Source organism: Mauremys mutica, chromosome 3, assembly GCF_020497125.1.
Source record: "Mauremys mutica isolate MM-2020 ecotype Southern chromosome 3, ASM2049712v1, whole genome shotgun sequence".
Classification (NCBI taxonomy): Eukaryota; Metazoa; Chordata; order Testudines; family Geoemydidae; genus Mauremys; species Mauremys mutica.
Window position 1 is genome coordinate 129,699,942 of NC_059074.1, and position 20,125 is coordinate 129,720,066.

The following is a 20,125-nucleotide window of genomic DNA, read 5'->3' on the forward strand; positions in this document are numbered from 1 at the left end:
CTGCTTTATACCATATTATTCATTAAACACAAGAAAAGCATTTTAAAAGCTCAGTCCTGCAAGGTGCTGAACGTTCTGGCCCCAATCCTGCTATTTTGGAAGCAATCACGTGCTTAACTTTAAGTGTGTGCATAGTCTCACTGTAGTCAATGGAGCTATTCAGATGATTCAAAATAGACATATGCTTAGGTGCTTTGCTGGATTGGGGCCAGAGTGCTAGGTCTCCCAAACTCAAGCCCACTCAACCCCCTAGGCTTGATCTCAAGTGGCTATCCCAAGTAGTCACAAGAGACTCAATATCCACACTGCTATTTTAAGTGTGCTAGTAGCCCCATTAGCATGAGTCTGGCTACCCAGGCTTAGGGGCTTGCTCCCAGCTGCAGTGTAGACATACTCACAGAGTCAAGCCCTTGCTTATAGGGTTACTTCTTCTTCAGTGGTCATTCTGTTGTGCAAAACAGCTAGTTCCTGTGAACTCTGTGAATCTTAATCCCAGCTGGTTTTGGATCAGTGAAAAAATAAATTTACAGTGTTGCAAAATTGTTAACTGTGTGTACCCACATGGAGATCATGATGAGTTGGTTTTGAGTCACCATGGCCGGGATCCAAATCTCATTGGATTCAATTGGAATCCTTCCATTAACTTCGATGAGAGGTGGATCTGGCCCCATATATTGGTTATACATAGTGTTCATTTACATTCATTTATTGTATTAGGCCTTAGTTACAGCTGGTTTTCTAGTATTTGTTTTACTAGTGCTCAGCTCAGAATCCATTACTTGCTATAGTAAATTGTAACACAACCAGTATAGATGTTACTGTCATAATTATCCAGTAAGCCCATGGGAAATATTTTACTACAGAATGGTAGCTTTTAAACACCCCTAAAACTATCCCTGAAGTACCCACATGGGTAACCTATAGAGAGTGTGCCCTTTTCCCTCCTCCCATTTTTTCCAGGCTCAGTAGGGTTTGCACTCATCTTTCATTAAGGTGGCTCTCATCAGTATGAAACTGACTTGCAGACCTTAGCTATAGATTAATGCAGTCTTGGAGGAAGAAGGTGTGATAGGATAGTGATCATTATGACCCTCATATACCTCAACTCGGTTTAAGGGCCTGTGTGCTTTTGTGTGTCCTTCCTGCTTCTCCCACGGATTCCTGTTGCTTGTCACAATCCCCTTCCCGGTGCTCAGTCATTATATAACAAGCACTGCCACACCCCGGGGACCTAGAGGGATGTCAGTCTCTTCCCACTGTCGATGAACAGTCTCAGCCGCAAGTTGGACGCGCAGGCTGCACTGGGGCTCCTGGGGCGGGTGGGCTTCAGCACCCCAGCCCGCGGACAGCTCCGTGCGCCCGGGAGCCTAAGGGGTGGGGAAGGAAGCGCAGCTCCCGCAGGGCGGCTCTCTGCCGGGGGAGGAGCGGAAGAACTCCTCCCCCCCGGGTCTCATCGAGCCCGGGGCGGGGCGAGACCCGACCCCTCCCGGCGGCGGCTCTCCCAAAGAGGCTCTGTGATTTTAAATACGCCGAGACCCGCCCCTTCGGGGTGGGGCGTGGGCGGGCCAGGCCGTCCGGGGCTGCCATATAACCCCACCTCTTGGGTGAGGACTGCGGCTATAATTGGCTGGATGTGGTATTTGGAGATGCTGAGCTGGCTCCTTCCCCCCATGTCCCTGCACACACACAGGGGTGGGTTGCGCGGGCGGCCGAGGGAGGCAGGGCTGGGTGGTGGCGGCGGCAGCGGCGGCGGCTCTGCCACTCCCTGCCTCCCCGCCTCGCTGTCCGAGCCGCTCTCGCTGCTGGGCTGCTGCCTGCGGCCGGGCGAGGCGGCGGAGCCGGGCCGCGGGGAGCGGGGGCTGCTGCTGCTGTCGGCGGCGGCGGCGGCGGGGATGATGGCGGAGGGCGGCGGCGGGGGGCCGCGGCGGAAGGCGCTGTCCCTGCTGGAGGCGGCCCGCTCCCGCTACGAGAGCCTGCAGATCTCGGACGACGTGTTCGGGGAGTCGGGCCAGGACAGCAGCGGGAACCCCTTCTACAGCACCTCGGCCGACTCCCGCTCCGCCTCCTCCCAGGACGAGGACGAGGAGCAGCTCGCGGCTGCCGAGGGGCCCGGCCCCCGGGGCAGGGGGCGCCGTGTCCCCAGGGCGGCGGCGGCGGAGCGGCAGCAGGTTCCCGGCGGCGGCAGCCCGGGCCCCGAGGAGGAGGAGGAGGGGGGCTGGACCCCGACCCTGCGAGACGCCCCACCCCCAGACTTCAAGGATAGCTTCGGTAACAGGCGGGCCGGGCAGCGGGGTGGTACCTGCAGTGGGGAGCCCCGTCCCTCGCCTCGCCGGCTGGGGGTGGGGTGCCTGGGCTGCTGCCTGCGGGGAGCCGAGGGACGGGGCTTTGCGGGTAATGCTCAAGGGGCGGCCCCGGCCGGCAAGCGAGAGGAGCAGGGGAAGTCCCTGCCCCGGCGGGAAGGTTAGTGTGGGGGCTGCAGCCAGGGCCTGAGGCTGGAGGGCGGGTGCAGCCGCGGGGCACTTTTGCAGTTTGGTCAGAGGCAGGGCAGGTGGCAGCTCTCGTTGCAGGGCGGCTGCTTGCAAGAGAGCCCCGATCGCTCAGCTCCTCGGAGCCCTGTGCAGGTGTAAAGGTCGCGGAGCCCTCTGAAATCAGTGCTCCGCGCTTGGCCCCAGATGTCCCGACCACCAACTATAACTAGCGGGCGGGGTAACGGGCTCAGCAGCGTACGGGAGAAACAGGCTGATTTGCTCATCCCTGGCCTGGCGCCCGAAACCCCCGGAAGGGGAGGCTGGATCTGCGGGGTTAATTTGAGAGCGTGCGGTCGGTCTGCCGACCCCTGCCACCTGACTGCGCTTTGGCCTCGTTAAACAAATCGCTCCTAGGGCGGATGCTAGTGAGCATGTTAGTCACTGGGGAGAGAACAGCCCCTTCTCGGGAAGAGTTGCTCGGTTCATCTGCACAAGAGCAGCAGCAGGGTAGGGCTGGCTGTTCAATCGTTGCCTTTCAGGACAGAGTATATAAATATCTCTCCTGTGCACCGGCTGAAAGCTTTATTTGATTTCATTATGATAAAGGATAGCTTCCCTCTTTCAGCGTACTGGCTTTTTTTTTCATTCCTTAGTTATTATGAGGCATAGCTTGTATTTATGTACTAACTGGATAATTGCCTGGACTTAGATGAAATGGTGGCTAACAAGACCCAGGGAGGGCAGCATGTGTTTGATCACGAACACTTTGTCCGTTTTTCTTCTCCCCTGATAATTTTGTGATCCTCAGAACAACAGGGCAGGTTATACAATGTGCCCTTGGGAATCTCTGCTGCTTTGCTGGAGTTGGAAGCTGGAAATCCTGCTCAGCCTGTGTGTCCTAACATGTACATGGCCTATGATATAGGGAATGTTATTATACCCACTTTACAGATGGGAGAAGTTGTGGACCAGAATGATTAAGTGACTTGCTCTAGATCACACAAGAAGTCTGTGGCAGCCCTGGGAATAGAACTCGGCTCCCTAACCCTTGTCCTTACCACAAAGCCATCCTCAGATCTACGCACCACCACACAGGTCTTTGAGAAAGTAAATGTTGAGAGCTCACTGAAGTGATCTGACATATTATGGCACTGCATGGTATGGAGATTTTAATAGAATGATCTGTGTGAGAGGTCATGTTATAATGGTTTATAGGGAGCCATTCCAACATCGGTCCACGGCATTAATAATTATCTTGTGTATGTAGCAAGGAAAAGTCATGTAAATAAAACTTGCAGAATGTGAAAAATACAGCAATCAAGTAGAGCTCACAAATAAACCTGTAATATATAGTATTCTGAGATGTTGCATTACTCTACTACTAGCAGCTTGTCCAATTTTATATTTGCTTGCCTAACCCCACTGGTTTCTAATTCTTGATTGTCAGGCTTAATTCATTAATGTTGATGAGAAGTATCAGAGAAAAGTCTATAAATATCAAATAAATAAATGAAGATTCAAGGGAAAAAAAGTGCACTTCAACAAACCTCCCTGTACCACAGTGGGAATTAAAACAGAGCTAGAGGAAGTAATTTTTTTTTTTAGCTAATGTAAAAAGAACCCCAAACAAAGTTAAGCTCCAGATACTATATTACAATAACATTATTTTTGACTGACGTGTTAACTAACAAAAGCAAGAAAGGTCCTGCTCCCCTGTCTAATCACTGTAAAATATTAAACATCATGTACTAATATAAAACTCTTGTGCACCTTTAAAGAGAATGCTAGTGGATATCTTGGATTCCTCTAATTCTCAAGCATATCTGAGGACACAATTTGGACCATACTTTTTATGGAGTTAAATAAGGATGAAGTAACTTACCATTTAATTTCTTTGCCTTTGCTAGTATATACATTTGTGTAACTTTAAAGCCGTGATATGCATTTAATATAGAGATGGGATTGACATTTTTATTGCTTCTTTGAAAAAAGAAAAGTAAGTTGATGACCTATTAGTTCATGAGTTCAGATTTCCTTAGAATTGAAGGAGTTTGATTTTTGAGAGACAGAAGTGAACACAGAAGTCTTTGGAGCAAGGAGAGTTGGTAATACAGAGTCTGCTTCCACCTAACAGTAGATTTGAGAGGTTTCTGCTGCTTCTTACTCTGTTTGTGGCACGAACTGCATACAGTATCTATAATAGTGATTAGCTTTGGCAAAAACTTGGTTGAATAAGAACATAATGTCCATATTGGGCCAGACCAATGGTCCATCTAGTCCAGTATCCTGTCTTCCAACAGTGGCTGGTGCCAGATACTTCAGAGGCAATAAACAAAACAGAGCACTGTCATCCAGACCCAGCTTCTGGCCGTCAGAGGTTTAGGGACACCCAGAGCATGGGGTTGTGTCCCTTACCATCTTGGCTAATGGCCATTGGTGGACCTATACTCCAGGAACTCATATAATTCCTTTTTTAACCCAGTTATACTTTTGAGCTTCACAACATCCCTTGGTAATGAGTTCCACAGGTTGACTGTGTAGTGTGAAGAAGTACTTCCTTATGTTTGTTTAAATCTGCTGCCTATTAATTTCATTGGGTGACCCCTGATTCTCATGTTATGTGAAAAGGTAAATAACACATCCCTATCACTGTCTCCATGCCATTCGTGATTTTATATAACTTTATCATAACCCCCAGGCCTCTGTCCAGTCATCTTTTTTTTTTTTTCCAAGCTGAACAGTCCCAGCCTTTTTAACCTCTCCTCATATGGAAGCTGTTCCATACTCCTAATAATTTTTGTTGCCATTCTCTGTATTTTTTTCCAGTTCTGATGTATCTTTTTTGAGATAAGGTGACAAGAAGTGTGCAATGGGCGCACCATGGATTTATGTAGTGGCATTATGATCTATCCCTTTCCTAATGGTTCCCAGCATTGTTAGCTTTTTTGACTGCCACTGCACATAGAGTGGATGTTTTCAAAGAACCATCCACAATTACCCCAAGATCTCTTCCTTGAGTGGTAACAGCTAATTTAGACTCCATCGTTTTGTATGTATAGTTGGAATTGTTTTCCAATGTGCATTACTTTGCATTTATCAACAGTGAATTTCATCTGCCACTTTCTTGCCCAGTCACCCAGTTTTGTGAGATTCCTTTGCAACTCTTCACAGTCAGCTTTGGACTTAACTATATTGAGTAATTTTGTATTATCTGCAGACTTTGTCAACTCCCTAGTTACCTCTTTTTTTCAGCTCATTTATGAATATGTTGAACAGCACTGGTCCCAGTACAGATCCTTGTGGGATCTTGCTATTTACCTCTCTATTGTGAAAACTGATCCTTTATTCCTACCCTTTGTTTCATATCTTTTAAGCAGGGACTGATCCACGAGACTGCCCATGACTGTCTACTTCGTTTAAGAGCCTTTGGTGAGAGACCTTGTCAAAGGCTTTCTGAAAGTCCAAGTACACTATATCTACTGGATCAGTGGTTCTCAGCCAGTGGTCTGCAGCTCCCTGGGGGACTGCGAGCCCCTTCAGGGGGCCATGAGACCCCTGTGGCTGAAACCCAATGCTCCCCATGGGCTGAAGCCAGGAGCTGCGGGGCTGAAGCCTTGATCCCCAGCGCCCCACATGGGACTAAAGCTGTGAGTGGTTGGGCTGAATCTTGGGTCCCCGAGCCCTGGTGCTCCCCATGGTGGAACAGAAACCCTGAGCCCATGGGCAGAGTTGGGAGGCACAGGGGGCATTGTTCTTTCCCCCCCTCCTCAACTACAGTGCAAGAGCAGGGCAAGGGGCAGCTCAAAACACTCCCATGTCCATCTCTCCCTGTGACTTGGCCAGGTCAGAGGTGGGAAGCCGGAGCTGGGCAGTGTGGAGCAGCTGCTGCTCTGGCTGGTTCCATGGAGCAGGCAGCCGGGGTGTTCCCTCATCTCCTGCTGGTATCTGGGGTGGAAGCTGCTCCTCAGCTCCCAGCCCCCTTAGCTCATGCAGCCAGTAAGAGCCACCAGGGAAGGGGGACCCAGCTCCATGGCTGGCAGAGCCCTCCTGGAACAGGGACTGCAGGGGCACCTTCCCGGCACACAGCCCCTAGCTACCCCTCTCCCTGCAGCCTGAGCTACCACCCCACCTGCACACAGCCCCTAGCTACTGCTCTCCCTGCACCCTGAGCTACCCGCCTGCCTGCACATAGCCCCTAGCTACCCCCTCCCTGCACCCTCTGCCTGCACACAGCCCCTAGTTAAGTGCTGCCTGCACCCTGAGCTATTTTCAAACTTTCTGTGCTGAGCCCTCCCCCTTTGAGTTATAATTTTTGTTTGTATTCCCCACAACCTGTCTGGGTTGTGGGGAGTCGAGGTGGAGGTGGTGCAGAAGCCGTTCCATTCCCCTAATAATTTTTGTTGCCCTTTTCTGAACCTTTTCCAATTCCAGTGTATCTTTTTTGAGATGAGACGATCACATCTGCATGCAGAATTCAAGATGTGGGCGTACCATGGGTTTATATAGAGGCAACATGATATTTTCTGTCTTCTCTATCCCTTTCTTAATGATGCTCAACATTCTGTTGCCTTTTTTTGACTGCCGCTGAACATTGAGTGGATGTTTTCAGAGAACTCTCCACAATGACTCCAAGATCTTTCTTGACAGCTAATTTAAACCCCATCATTTTGTATGTATAATTCCAACTATGTTTTCCAATGTGCATTACTTTGCATTTATCAACATTGAATTTCATCTTCCATTTTGTTGCCTAGTCACCTATTTTTGAGAGATCCTTTTGTAGCTCTTCGCAGTCTGCCTGGGACTTAACTATCTTGAGCAGTTTTGTATCATCTGCAAATTTTGCCACCTCACGGTTTACCCTTTTTTCCAGACCATTTATGAATGTGTTGAATAGGACTGGTCCTGTTCAAAAAAAGAAATACTACTGTAGGCATCAGAAGATAGGCTAGCACTGACGGCAACTTTCTTCTCCTCCTTGCCTCTGTACACTCTTGTTCTCCTCATAAGATATACTCATATGCACATGCCCAAAGATGTTAGTAAAATGATACGCTAGAGATTTTCCCTATTGAAAATGTAGATTGACACCCCCCCCTTCAGTAGACACACACAAAGTATGGTTTATAGTGCACAGCTCTGGTTTTGCATGGACTTTTGCTTTTGAAGACAGTTTTCTAATGTGTGTTATGCCTTACAATCTTTGGAGAACACATTCAGGTAGAAGAGAGAACTGCTAGGCAGCAGTCATGTTGACTTAGACTTTTCTAATGACCTTGAAGAGATTTAAACAAACTTTAAATAGTCTTCTTTAACCTACATTTATGGTGGTGGTGGGGGAAACATTTTCTAAAAGCCAGATTATAGGAAACATTCATTTATCGCAAAGTGGTTGTCAGATGTGACTTGACCCCTGTATGCAGAAGATCACTTTTGCTGGGTAGATGAGAATCAGGACTTCATGCAGCAGCATAGCACACTCTAAATATGCATGTCAGGAAGCAAAGGATAGCTTTTGATTAATGCAGTGAACTGGTCACATCTTTTGGGAGTTAGCCAGTTAAATATTAGTTGCATCTGCAGATCACTGCTGAAAAAACACGCTGGTGAGCATTAGAGATTTTACTTTAAATAATTCTCATTTCACTTTTTCTGCTAGTTCACCAATGGGCAGCAAAAACCAACTACTATGAAAAGGATTATTTATAGGTGTGCATTAAAGCAGCTTTACTCCATTGTAAATATATTACATTGGGCCGCGTCCACTTCTCAAATTAAATTATTCAGAGCAGCAATATAAATGCTGACTATGCACATCTGAGATGTGCAATCTGTCTCCTTGATTATGCGATCGTTAAACTTAGTTTCTGTTCTTAACTTTACTGAAGAATGTTTACTGAAGTTGGGTTAGCTGAGGAGGGGGAGAGATGCATCTGTGTAGGTGGTTAATGAACCAACTTCCAGTTGGATGGATGAAGGTTACAAGATGTTAAGAAGGATGCTGTCTCTTCTTATGTTTGCATAGTGCCTCGTACAATAGGGCTTCAGTCTTCGTTGCTTCCTCTTGGCACTGCTGTTATACAAATAAAGAAAATGAATTTGGCTCCTTTGAAATAAGAATAAGGAAAATGTGTTTAGCTCCCTCCGTCTAGTCTCCAGTAAACCTCATAATACAACATAGTTAGTTAGTATGGAGTCATTCATACATCCTGTATACCAATGTGTTTTACAGGAATTAAATAGTAACTGAAGGGGGGATGATGGGACATAGCTGAAGGAGAAAAGAAAAGGGCTTTTAGCTGAGATTTCAAAGAATAGAATCTTTGCTAAGCAGAGAGATACAGGAAGATTGTGCAGAAGGGAGGAGAGTCAAAGAGATAGTGAGTTCACATGGAAAGGCAGAAGAAGCCAGTGCTAGAGGAGCAGGGTGGGAGTAGAGAGAGCCCTCGAGGTAGGATGCAGCATATCCATAAAGACTTGTAATAAGGAGGGAAACTTTGGTCTGAATCTTGGAAAGAATCTGGAATTCTGGGTGATGCAAAGTCACTAAAGAAAGGTCCAGTACAAGAATAGCAGGAAAGATACACTGCAGGAGGTGGAAAAATATTTGAGCATCACTTATTCATCTGTGCCAGATTGTGCTGTAGAATGTGGCCTAAATAGCTCTCTGCTTGTGAACGTGGGTGCAACTCCTCTGACTTCAATGGTGTTTTGCCTATTTAGGCCATCAGAGAAATTGGCCTATTTAACTTATGAACCCTAAAATTATTTCAGAGTGTAGAATATTTATAGGAAATAATTTTGCATTCACCTTTGAATAAATTCTCCAATATTTTCCTGGGTGTGTTTGTTATATAATAAATAATACAGTAATAGGACTCAGAATTGCAGGATGATGGTGAATACATCTGTTGAGATATCAGAGGAAATGTGTGTAGGATGATCTAAAAGTTTTTATGTTTAGCATAATCCACATCTTTATTTAGCAAAGGTTCAGTATCTTCTAGATCTTATGAAATCCAAACATGTGCTTCTGAAGGTTTTATTGGGCCTAAAGCAGATTTCTCTCCATCCATCATTGCTAATAGTGTTGATTTCAGTGCAAGACAACCTTGCAGATCTTAAAATGTAATGCAATTTAACTGTCATTTCCCTTCCCCCCCACTTTGCATTATTCATGTTCAAGTTCAGCAGCAAAATGCTCATTACTTAAACTGGGTAGAAGAACCAGATTTTCTGCTCTTAAAATGACAAGCATTCGTACTTTGTATTTAATATGCAAACGTCAGTAAACACTGCAGATGAAGGGCTCTTCTTCACAATATATCTGTAGCCTTTTGCATAGGAGAAGCATGTTTCCTCCCAGACTGATCTCTTGCATGTGACCAAATGATCTCCCCTCCCCCATCTCCTTTTGAAGTGAATGAAGTGGTCGTTCAAAGGTAGTGGGTGAGCAGCTCTGGGAAGTACGGTCCTCTCTGCACAATACAGGAACAGTATAAGAAACAGCAATGCCCTGTCAATGTGCCTCAAACTTGAACTGCAGGGACCACCTTGTGGTGTGAGAGGGTGGTCTTTCCGTGTCCATTCAGCTCTCTGCCAAGACTAATGAGGCTACTAATCACTGATTAGCTTAGTTAGTCTGTATAGACTTAGCTCACAGAAAGTACTTGCCTAGGTGGCACAGAATTGAAAGAAGCTGGAGGCTTCACTCAGTTGAAACTTTTCCTTCCATGCTCAACATCCCACCAAATTCAGTAGGAACACAATGAATCCTGCACAAATATGGATTCCTCAGTAGAGAAGTGTGACACACACCTCAAAGGAATATTAACAATGGGTATAACCGGATTCCCCAAGAAGACCCGTTGTAATGTCTGTCCTTCCTGCATTCAGAAACCAGTGAGTATGTGGTGATTGCTGAAATATTGTTAGGGACCCTTGTCACAGGGCATCAAAGCCAACTAATAAAGATGTTCCATTGTACTCTTATATTCTATTTCTTTTGTGGTTAACTTGTCCCTCTTTTAGCATTGTCAAAGCAGAACACATTAAAATAGAGAACAGCTGTGCTCCAAAGGTAGGTGCAAGGACAAATCAAATAATAGTTCTCCCATTCATCTGTCATTTTACTTTCTTGTGGCATGGCATTCTTCTCAGGGAGAGCATCCTTGCCGAAACAAATCTATCATTCCCATTTCATATTTCTTAAAGGACAGGGTATAAGATCCCCTTTCTCTCCCCTCACCCAACATGACCTGCCCGGTTATACAGTGGATCTGTGTGAGTGGAACAAGCTTAAGATAGCTGCTTAACATATCTTGTGACAGTAGTGGTGTCTCTGGCAGCTTCCTAAGGAGAAGACCAGGAAAACGGCCGGCACATGTTAATAGTGTATTAATTGAAGCATTCTTCCAACTCCTGGCCTTCCACATCTCCTTCCTCAGATGTGGCATAGAATTTCACATGATTTGTATTGATTTAATTTCGCAAAACTATGTTCACTCCTGTATCTTATTTGATAGTTGAATAGAAATTGCTTTCATTCACCAGTAATAAAAAGCTGTAGCTGATCAGTTTGTAGCTACAGAGTGAGGAGTGGGGAGAGAGCAACCATACTTACTTTGGGCAACCCTGTGGCCTAGGAATTGCTTGTACAGGCTATACCCTGAAGACAAGCGGAAAAGATGCTGTGGTTTGAAAATCAGAGAGAAGGAGCAGGAGATGACTCTAGACTAGAACTGGAGGGATGAGTAGTACACTATGGAGCTGATCTTCATTCATGTAAAGAACCTCTCAAACACACTTCATGTTTTCAGGCCAAGCAGAAGAGGACTTGCACAATTTCTAATCAATGTGCAATACTCTTAATGTGGAGGCACAGCAGGAGAGCTCCTGACAGGATAGAAAATGCGATCTCAGCAGGGCCACCCCCAGACATTGTGATGTCCTATGCAGCCCCCCCCCTGCGGGGGGGCTGGTGTCCCCAGGCCTCCACAGGGGTGTGTGTGCACCCAAGGTCTGTGGGGGGCAGGGCAGAAACTGCCCCCCAGCATGAGCCGACAGAGAGGAGCAGGTTGGGGCTGGGTCGCTTAACTTCCTGCCGCCCGGTGATTGCAGGGCAGGCCTGACCCTGCACTGATGGGGCAGTGGGAAGTAGAGTGACCTGGCCCCAGCCCGCTCCGCTCTGCTCCCCTGGCTCCCAGGCTTGGGACTTGAGGGGCAGAGGGGAACAGCTCCCGTGTGGCTGGGAGCTGGCAGAGCAGGCTGGGTCACTCCACTTCCTGCCGCCACATGAGTACAGGGTCGGGCCCGACCCCAGTGATGAGCTGCCAATTTTTTAACAACGGGTTCCCTCCTTCCCCCCCCTCCGTGGGGGGGGGGGTCGTGCCCCATCCAACCCCTCATGTTCCTTAACACACACACTCCGAGACCCCTGACCCATCCCCCCCTTCCCTGTCCCCTGACTGCCCCTTGCCGCCCCACCCAACCCCTCCTCTCATTCTCAATGGCCCCCCAGAACCCCTACCCCATACAACTACCCCTTCTCTCTGTCCCTGAGTGCCCCCACCACCTCATCCAACCCTGCTCTTTCCTGACTGCTCCCCGGGACCCTTGCCCCCATTCAATCCCCCTGTTCCCTGCCCTCTGACTGCCCTGACCCCTATCCACCCCCCCACAACCCACCCCCTCCCTGCCCCCTTACCACACTGCCTGGGGACCGGGTCCACTCTGCCAGGACCACGACCGGCGCCGCGGGGCCCGACTCCCCGGGCCGGGCCGGCACCGGGGCCCAGCCACGGGGGCCCGACTCCCCGGGCCGGGCCCAGCCACGGGGGCCCGACTCCCCGGGCCGGGCCCAGCCACGGGGGCCCGACTCCCCGGGCCGGGCCCAGCCACGGGGGCCCGACTCCCCGGGCCGGGCCCAGCCACGGGGGCCCGACTCCCCGGGCCGGGCCCAGCCACGGGGGCCCGACTCCCCGGGCCGGGCCCAGCCACGGGGGCCCGACTCCCCGGGCCGGGCCCAGCCACGGGGGCCCGGCCGCTCGGCGGCAGCCGTGGGGCCCGACTCCCCGGGCCGGCGCTGGGCTGGAGGGAGCCGCGGTCTGGGACCGGGAGCTGCTGAGCCAGCCGCAACTCCCCTCCCCCTCTGCGCCCCAGCTTACCTGCTGGCTGCCTCCATGCTGCTTGTTCAGGCTTCCCGCGAACATCTGATTCGCGGGAAGCAGGGGAGGGGGAGGAGAAGGGGGCGGAGCAGGAGAGGAGTGGGCGGGAACTTTTGTTAAATTTAGCAGCCCTTAACAAGCGGTTCTAAAATGGCTGCTAAATTTAACAACGGGTTCCCGCGAACCCGTGCGAACCCGCTGCAGCTCACCCCTGCCCGACCCCTGCTGCAGTCCCCCGGGACATAGCTCAGGGAAAGTGATGGAGTGAGGGCGGGGCTGGGGCAGAGCAGGGGTGGGGGCAGCTTTCCTGGCTGGCTCAGCCGGCTGGGGGATCGGGCTGGCAACTGGAGCAGCACACAGCTGCGTGGGGCACCAGGAAATTTGGGGCAATTTGGTGCCCCAAATTCCCTGGTGCCCTATGCAGCTGCGTAGTTTGCATATGGGTAAGGATCTCAGATAGGGAAAGTGAATTCTTTCAGCCCTTTAGACCATTTGTACTGCAGAAGGGGATTGTATAAGCTCTGTAGATCATGTGCAACTTATCCCTTTCAACCCTAGATGTAGTTCACTGAGGCACGCTGTGAGGACGGAAGATCATGTCAGACAGGAATACACGAGAGATGTTGAAGCAAAGAATACTGTATATGGCCTTGCTTGGAAAAAAAAAAAGTTGTGCATTGAACAGGAAGATTTGGTATAAAAGATTGTTATGATGTTTCTTGTGAAGCAAAAGCAGACCAGAGACTTAACAGCTGGCTGTTGTAAGAGGGATTGATCTCTATTGCATAGGGCACAGAGGCAGATGGATACCAAGTAGATTAAATTAAAGAAAGATAAATTTAAAATATTGATTTGTGTATTTCAGAGTGAGAGTTCAGGGCCAAAAGGGACCACCTGATCTTCTAGTCTGACATCCTGCATATCACAGGCCGCTAAACCCCACCCTTTACTGTGCACAATAACCAGCATTAGGCAGAAGTGTTGCAGCCCTCATGGGGTTTTAACTATTATGTGCCACAGACAAACGGTAGGAGGGACTGTGATGCACCAATGTCTGGGGCCCCTTCAGTTGCACGGAATTGATTTAGTGAGGTGTACTCAGATGATCCTAGTAAGCAACCTGCACTTTGTGCTGCACAGGAAGACAGGAAAAAAAACCCGACTAGGTTCCTGCCAATCTGACCTGGGTCAAAAATTCCTCCCTGCCTGTGAAAATAACAGTCAGTATAACTGTGAGCATGTGAGCAAGACACAGCAACCAAGCATTTGAAAAAGAGACTTGTGTATTGCCTCAGAGGACTGGCCGTCCCTGTCTGGTGTTCCATCTCCAGTCGTAGCCATCTCCGTTTCAAAGAAAGGAGTGTGGCTGGAACAAAGTACACTGGGAGCAGGAGTGGGAATCCTTCCTGACCCCTAAATGTGACTGGCTGAAGCATTAGTTTTAGGAACATAAGTTGTAGGGTCAGAAGGTACCTCTTGAGTCACCGAGCACAGCCCCCTGTCACTGGAAGAAAACCTGTAAAATTATCCTACTCATACACATATGAAGCTCTTTTAGAGTTTACCTGTGGTGCTCACTGTTGCAGAAAGTCAAAGCAAATACGACCATTGTATTTTTTAAAAGTGCTGGCTGACTTTCTGACCATGAACAACTCTTGTAGCTGTGCAAACTAGGGCCCACGCTCAGCAGGACACTTAAAGCATCTGTGGAGCTTTGAGAATGTGATTAGTCCCAGTGATGTAAATGGAACTTTTCAGAGGCAGATAGTTACCTGCATACTTAAGGGCCTTGCTGAGTTAGGCCCTAGATGAGATAATCAAGTCTCATGTCAGGGCATAAATTGACTTTCTGTAATGGTGATTCCAGATGCACAACTCTTTCCATGTATATCATTGTGTAAATGGCTAGATGCATTTTGGGAATGGGGGATCAGAAGCCGGATCACTTCCTTCTGCTGTGTTAGATACTGGCCACTGCTAGAACCAGGATGCCAAACTACATAAATTAATAATCTTATTTGGCTTGTCTGATTTTACTTTCCCAGACTCAGAACCCTTTCCTAGTGACGGTGTGGTGTGGTTTTTGTTTTTTTGCATATTCAGTTTCCTCAGTATAACACCCAGTTCACTAGGGTTGAAAGAGGAGAAGACATCTAAACTTCTCCAGAAGGAAGAATGCTGTTCCTTAAAGCTTGAAATTAAGTTCTGCAGGGCCATTATCAATAGAATTATTTTTACGTTGAATCAAAACAAAAGATTCAGATGAGCTGAGCCTGGAAAACCAGCGGGGTTTCGGACCCAATACTGCTGAATATGTTGTATGGTTTTGGATAAATCCCAAATCAAACTTTCAGTGTTGTTGCCACGTATCCCAGTTGTTTCTGGGTTGCTGGGCTGTTGGTCGCTTGATAGGCTCACTAAAGAAAACCGAACAAACCCAAGTGACCAGTAGCAACCTATATCGGTGGTCCCCAACCTTTTCAGTGTGGTGGGCACCTGACGACTAGCCACTGAGGAGCATGGCCGCCGGACAAGCAGCTGCTAAAATGCTGCCGAAAATCAGCGGCATTTTGGTGGCAGCGCTTCTTGACGTTGCCACTTCTCAGCAGCATTTCGGCGGCTGCTTTTCTGGCGGCCAATAGGCGGGTGCACATAGATGCCATGGTGGGCACCATGGCACCCACGGGCACCGCATTGGGGACCCCTGACCTATATGGTGCTAACTTGCGCATGATTTCAGTTCTTCCTTTTAGGCTGTAAAGGGAGGAAGAACGTCTCTCTCTAAAAGCTCTCCCGTGATTCCCCCTGGCTAACTGGAAAAGCAGTGATGACAGGCTCTAGAGCGAGCCACATCCTGCTTTCTGCATCTGACAGTAGATGGGTGTGCGTGAGAGTAATAAGGAATGACCCTCTTCCAAGACACAATCTGCTCCACCTATTTCTACATCGCTGGGCACTGACTTACTAAAGATGACACCAGACAGCAACAATTAAGGCTAAGATTTTTGTCATGGGTATTTTTTAGTAAAAGTCATGGACAGGACACAGGCAATAAACAAAAATTCATGAAAGCCCATGACCTGTCTTTGACTTATACTAAAAATATCTCTGACAAAATGGGGAGGGAGGAGGGACCTGCACCCACAGCTGCTGGGGCTCCTGAGTTCCCCCTGCCACCTGTGGCGGCTGGGAGTTGCAGGGTCCCCCCATGGCAGTGGAGAGGTCAGCGGTTCCCCCCACCGCCCGCCGTAGCTAAGCAGCTGCTGGGGGTCCCTCCCCCCCACCACACCCAGCAGCTGGGAGCTCTGGGTGACTCCTACCCCCAGCGGGGACTGGGAGCTGTGGGGGTCCCTCGGCTGCCCGGCAGCTGAGAGCTCCAGCCTCACTGTCCTGGGGCTGAAGTGGAAAATGTCATGGAGGTCTCTGGAAGTCATGGATTCCATGACCTCCATGACACAATCGTAGCCTTAGTAACAATCTAATAAGACAGGGATTCTCAAACTTTTAAGCATTGTCAGTTGCTTCAAAAGAACTACTAATCCTTCCCACACTGATTACACACCACCTGTGCTGCAGCAATTGTTCTTGCTTGCATCAGAGAGGACAGCATTGAAAAGATGAAAAATAACATGGTATTGCTGGATTGCCATCTGTGCTGTCTATTTGCTTTCCCTGCCTGTAGGCCGCTCCTGACTCCTGATGTCTGCATTGCTAGAATCCCTTCAGCTTGCTTTGTGGTTTCATCCTGTCTTCTCGTGCGTTTGCTGTCTTTTCAGTGTGGGGGACATCTGCAAAGCTGACCATGGCTGAATTTACATTAGAGAAATACTTGACAAAGAAAGGCATGAAGCAGCTGTGCAAAGTATTGGTGTTTTGGTTTTTTTTGCAGGGGCGGGGTTGAGAGAAGCCTTATAGATACCCTAGAAGAGTTATGTAGTGGCCTATAATTAGCAGGAAATACTGTTACTGTGTTTCTGGTAGCTTGTGCTTCCCATTTCTGTTTGTATCAGCCTGTTGCCTTTCATCAGATATTTAGACTGTAATCTTTCATTGTGTGTACAGAGCTTAGCACAATGAGGCCTCAGTGCATTACTGCAGAAGAAATAATAACTATGACAAAAGTGCTTCTGTGGACCAAAATGCTCCACAGACCCCCAATGTAATAGAGACACCAATGCAAGAACATTTGATCTAACAGATACATTCTGTGGTGAGAGTGCCCCAAAGAGATTTTGAGTGCCCCAAAGAGATTGTGTCGTTGCTATATTGGTCTTTATTGCTCTTTGAAATCAATGGAGCTACCCTGATTTATACCATCAGAGGGTCTGGCCTGGTATCTCTAAAAGTACTGGTTGCATAGCCAAGCCTTCTATTTATTTCTCTGTTCTGCTCTCCTAACAGAATCTTCCTCTGTGTTGCATTTAGAGACAGGATGAAGCCACAGCATTCAGATTGGAAACGCCTCAGGGTTCATGGCTGCTAACTTGGGGTTTTAGTTTGGTCCATTAAACTGGTAAAGACTCATTTGCAAGATTCAGATCCTGGTTTGGATTTTTTTACTCTGCCTTTTTGGTGGGTTCAGATCTGGGATTGTGGCTGTATCTGCACTGCTGCATTTTCTAAACGTAGTACGCAGATTCTGCATTTTAAGGTAAAATGCAAGCACTGGGGAAGCAGTGTGATTCCAAACTGTAGTGTTTGCAGTACCATGCTATTCACAGTCTATATAACTTTTGCTCCCCTGGATTGGGAACAGTGAGGAAGTCATGTGTGCAGTCCCTGGAAAGGGTCTCTTAAGTGCTCAGTAGATTTGTAGATTACAGAACTGGAAGAGATTGCTCTTATCTAGTCTGACCTCAAAATAGATGTCTTTCTATTCCGTTAGGGCAAAATTCCCCTGTGTAGAGGGCCAGTATAAGGCTTATGTGCCCCTTACTGTTGTCAACTCTTGCAATTTTTATCACAAGTCTTGTGAAAATTTAGGTGGGATTTTGTTCTTAATACCCCAGTGCTCAGTTTCAAGTGATTACATCAGAATCCCAGTTTTCATTTAAAAAACAGTAAGCTTCTAGCCTTCATGTTTTCAGATAATGTTTCAAAGTGACCCATGGGCACCCTACATTCTCAAATCAGAGGGCAAATAAAAAGCAACCCAAATCTAATTTTTGTTTCATGATTTTTAAGACAATCTAAGACTTTGGGGGCCCTGACTCAGTATTTTATGAATGCTTAGGGCAGGGGACTGGCAACCATGCTCTTTAGACCCACTTAAGCCTCCAAAATAGGGCTTAAGTGATGCATAGGCCCTGTGCTAGTGAATTTCACCTCTCATGACAAATGCTGAGAGGCTTTTCCAAATGAACATTAACCAAAAGAATGGAGTCTCCAAAATGAACCAGTGGAGTGGTGTGAAAGTGGTGGTGGGGTATGGGGGAAGATAGGCGTTTCCAGAGTTGCATAGGGAAAACAGACTACTCACAAACCTCTGGAGAGGAAGATGCAAGCCATTTCACTGATTTTGAACTTTGTATCCACTAACCTGATAGAGCAGTTTTGCTTTTGAGGACAGACTGTGGGTCCAAAATAGTGTGCAATAAAGCATTTTTGTGTCATGAAACCAGTAGCGGGCATTGAGGGGTTTTTAGGCATATAAATAATGAATATGAAATAAATCCTTGAAGCTGCTTGTGCTGCTGGCTAGACTGGACCAGCACTGAATTCTCCATTAGTATTTTTTTTTAAGGACCAGACTGTGTGACTTTTTAATCAATGAAGGAAATCTTAGTTTAACAATAAAAAGTTCCTTTTAGACATCTGAATGTAGTCACCTACATTAAGGGGAAGGATCTGATAGAATTTTGTGGGTGTATATATTGAAATTGTGGGATACAGACTGAACGTGCCTTTTGACTTATTGATAGCTCTTTTTCCCACATCTACCTTTTTGAAAGATTGGTACAAAGGGAGACAGTTGGATATTGACCTGAAATGTGCTGACTTCAAGCAGTGGATCACCAATTGCTCTAATACATCATTTTTTTCCCCAAGATAAAAAAGACGAAGATAAGAATCCATTTCTTTTATGCTGAGACTGGCTGGTGAAGGAAAAACTCCTAAACATAACATTTTTTTATCTGGAATGGAGCATGAAGCAAGAACAGCAAAATTGTACTAACCTTTACTTCAAAGTTATCTGTATCCACTGACTCCTTTTAATCAGTGCTATGACTTTTTCCTATACTGTCTGACTGTGCTACAGTATTTAGTTTGTTGTCTAATAGCACTTAGCTTCTTAGAATGCTCCAGACTGGCTTCCAGGTGAATGCTATATTTTATACTTACTAATATAACTTATATTGGGGGAGGGGGGTGATAGCAGTACCTGTTGTTAACGTTGCCTGACACTTCCCATTATAATACCCTGCTTTCAGTTACTTATAACTTTTCTTATACTTCAACTGATTGGGCTGAAATTTTCCATGTCAGATGTCTGCCTCAGGGTTGGGGTTTCAGGTAAAACAATTCAGCCATTTCCAAGAATGAGGGTAGGAAAAAGACATTGTTTTGCCCATATGAAAATGGTGGTGTCCTTTTCTTTGAAAAGCACTAGCTCCCCTCCCCCATGCTTTGGTGCAAAGGCTTTAAATTTGGCTGGGGAGTGGCCGCTGTGTTAGGGATGTGCCTTTTGCTGTCACTGTGAAAATTCACCCATTTTTTTTTTTTTTGGCCAAGTTATAAGCCACTGAAAAATTGCAGCTCACACCTGCTCAGTAAAGACTGCCTGGATTTTATCAGCTAAATACTCTGAATATTCTGCACTGGGCATGTTCCAGCCTGGGGCTGAGCAGGACTTGTTCTGCAATTGAAGCTCTGGGCACCTGAACTGAGAGCGGGGAGCCTGTCTCTCCTGCGCTCTCAGTGAATCCTCTGTTGGGCCCCGGCAGTGTAGAGGAGGAAAAAATAGTATGTAATCAAAGACTGTATCATAATGCATATACTCAAGGGGACCAAACTGTGACCTTAATTCTGGCATTTTCAAACTTTTGAGTGTCTGACTTTATTAAGATTGCAATGTTCTTTTAACATGTTTTGTTTGTAAAATTAGATATAAAATTATCCTAATCTTTAATTCCTGTGGTCTTCCCTGTACATCCTGTCTCCTCTGTCTGTCTTATTTAGACTGTGAGGTCTTTGGGGCAGAGACTGCGTATTTTTGTTTCACACACATGCTTGTTTCACATACTGATGCTTAAATAAGAGAAATTACCACATATGTGGAGGAGATGGCCATATGATAAATGCACTTTATCATGCACTTTTGATCTGGTCCTGGGTGAGTCGTGAGCGGGTTGGGCATTTTAAAAAATATGTAGGGATACAAAGAAGTGTCTAATCAGCGTCTACATTTCAGTTGTATGGATAATCCTGTCCCAAATCTCACTGCAGAGGTAAAAAGATCATTTAAAAAAATATATATATATCCTGGTGCTA

At 47.2% G+C, this 20,125-nt stretch overlaps 1 protein-coding gene across 5 annotated transcripts in view; it reads left to right on the forward strand.

Moving 5' to 3' along the window:
- Nucleotides 1–1,635: 1,635 nt before the first annotated feature.
- Nucleotides 1,636–20,125, forward strand: part of PGBD5 (piggyBac transposable element derived 5) — an 87,148-nt gene continuing 68,658 nt past the window's right edge. For 2 of the 5 annotated variants that reach the window (XM_045011347.1, XM_045011346.1), the window contains exon 1: nucleotides 1,767–2,268. In XM_045011347.1, coding sequence (XP_044867282.1) covers nucleotides 1,893–2,268 — 376 coding nt within the window. In that variant the 5' untranslated portion in view covers nucleotides 1,767–1,892. Of the gene's footprint in view, nucleotides 1,693–1,744; nucleotides 2,269–20,125 lie in introns of those variants that run through there. The other 3 variants (XM_045011348.1, XM_045011344.1, XM_045011345.1) reach the window with 3 other exon arrangements.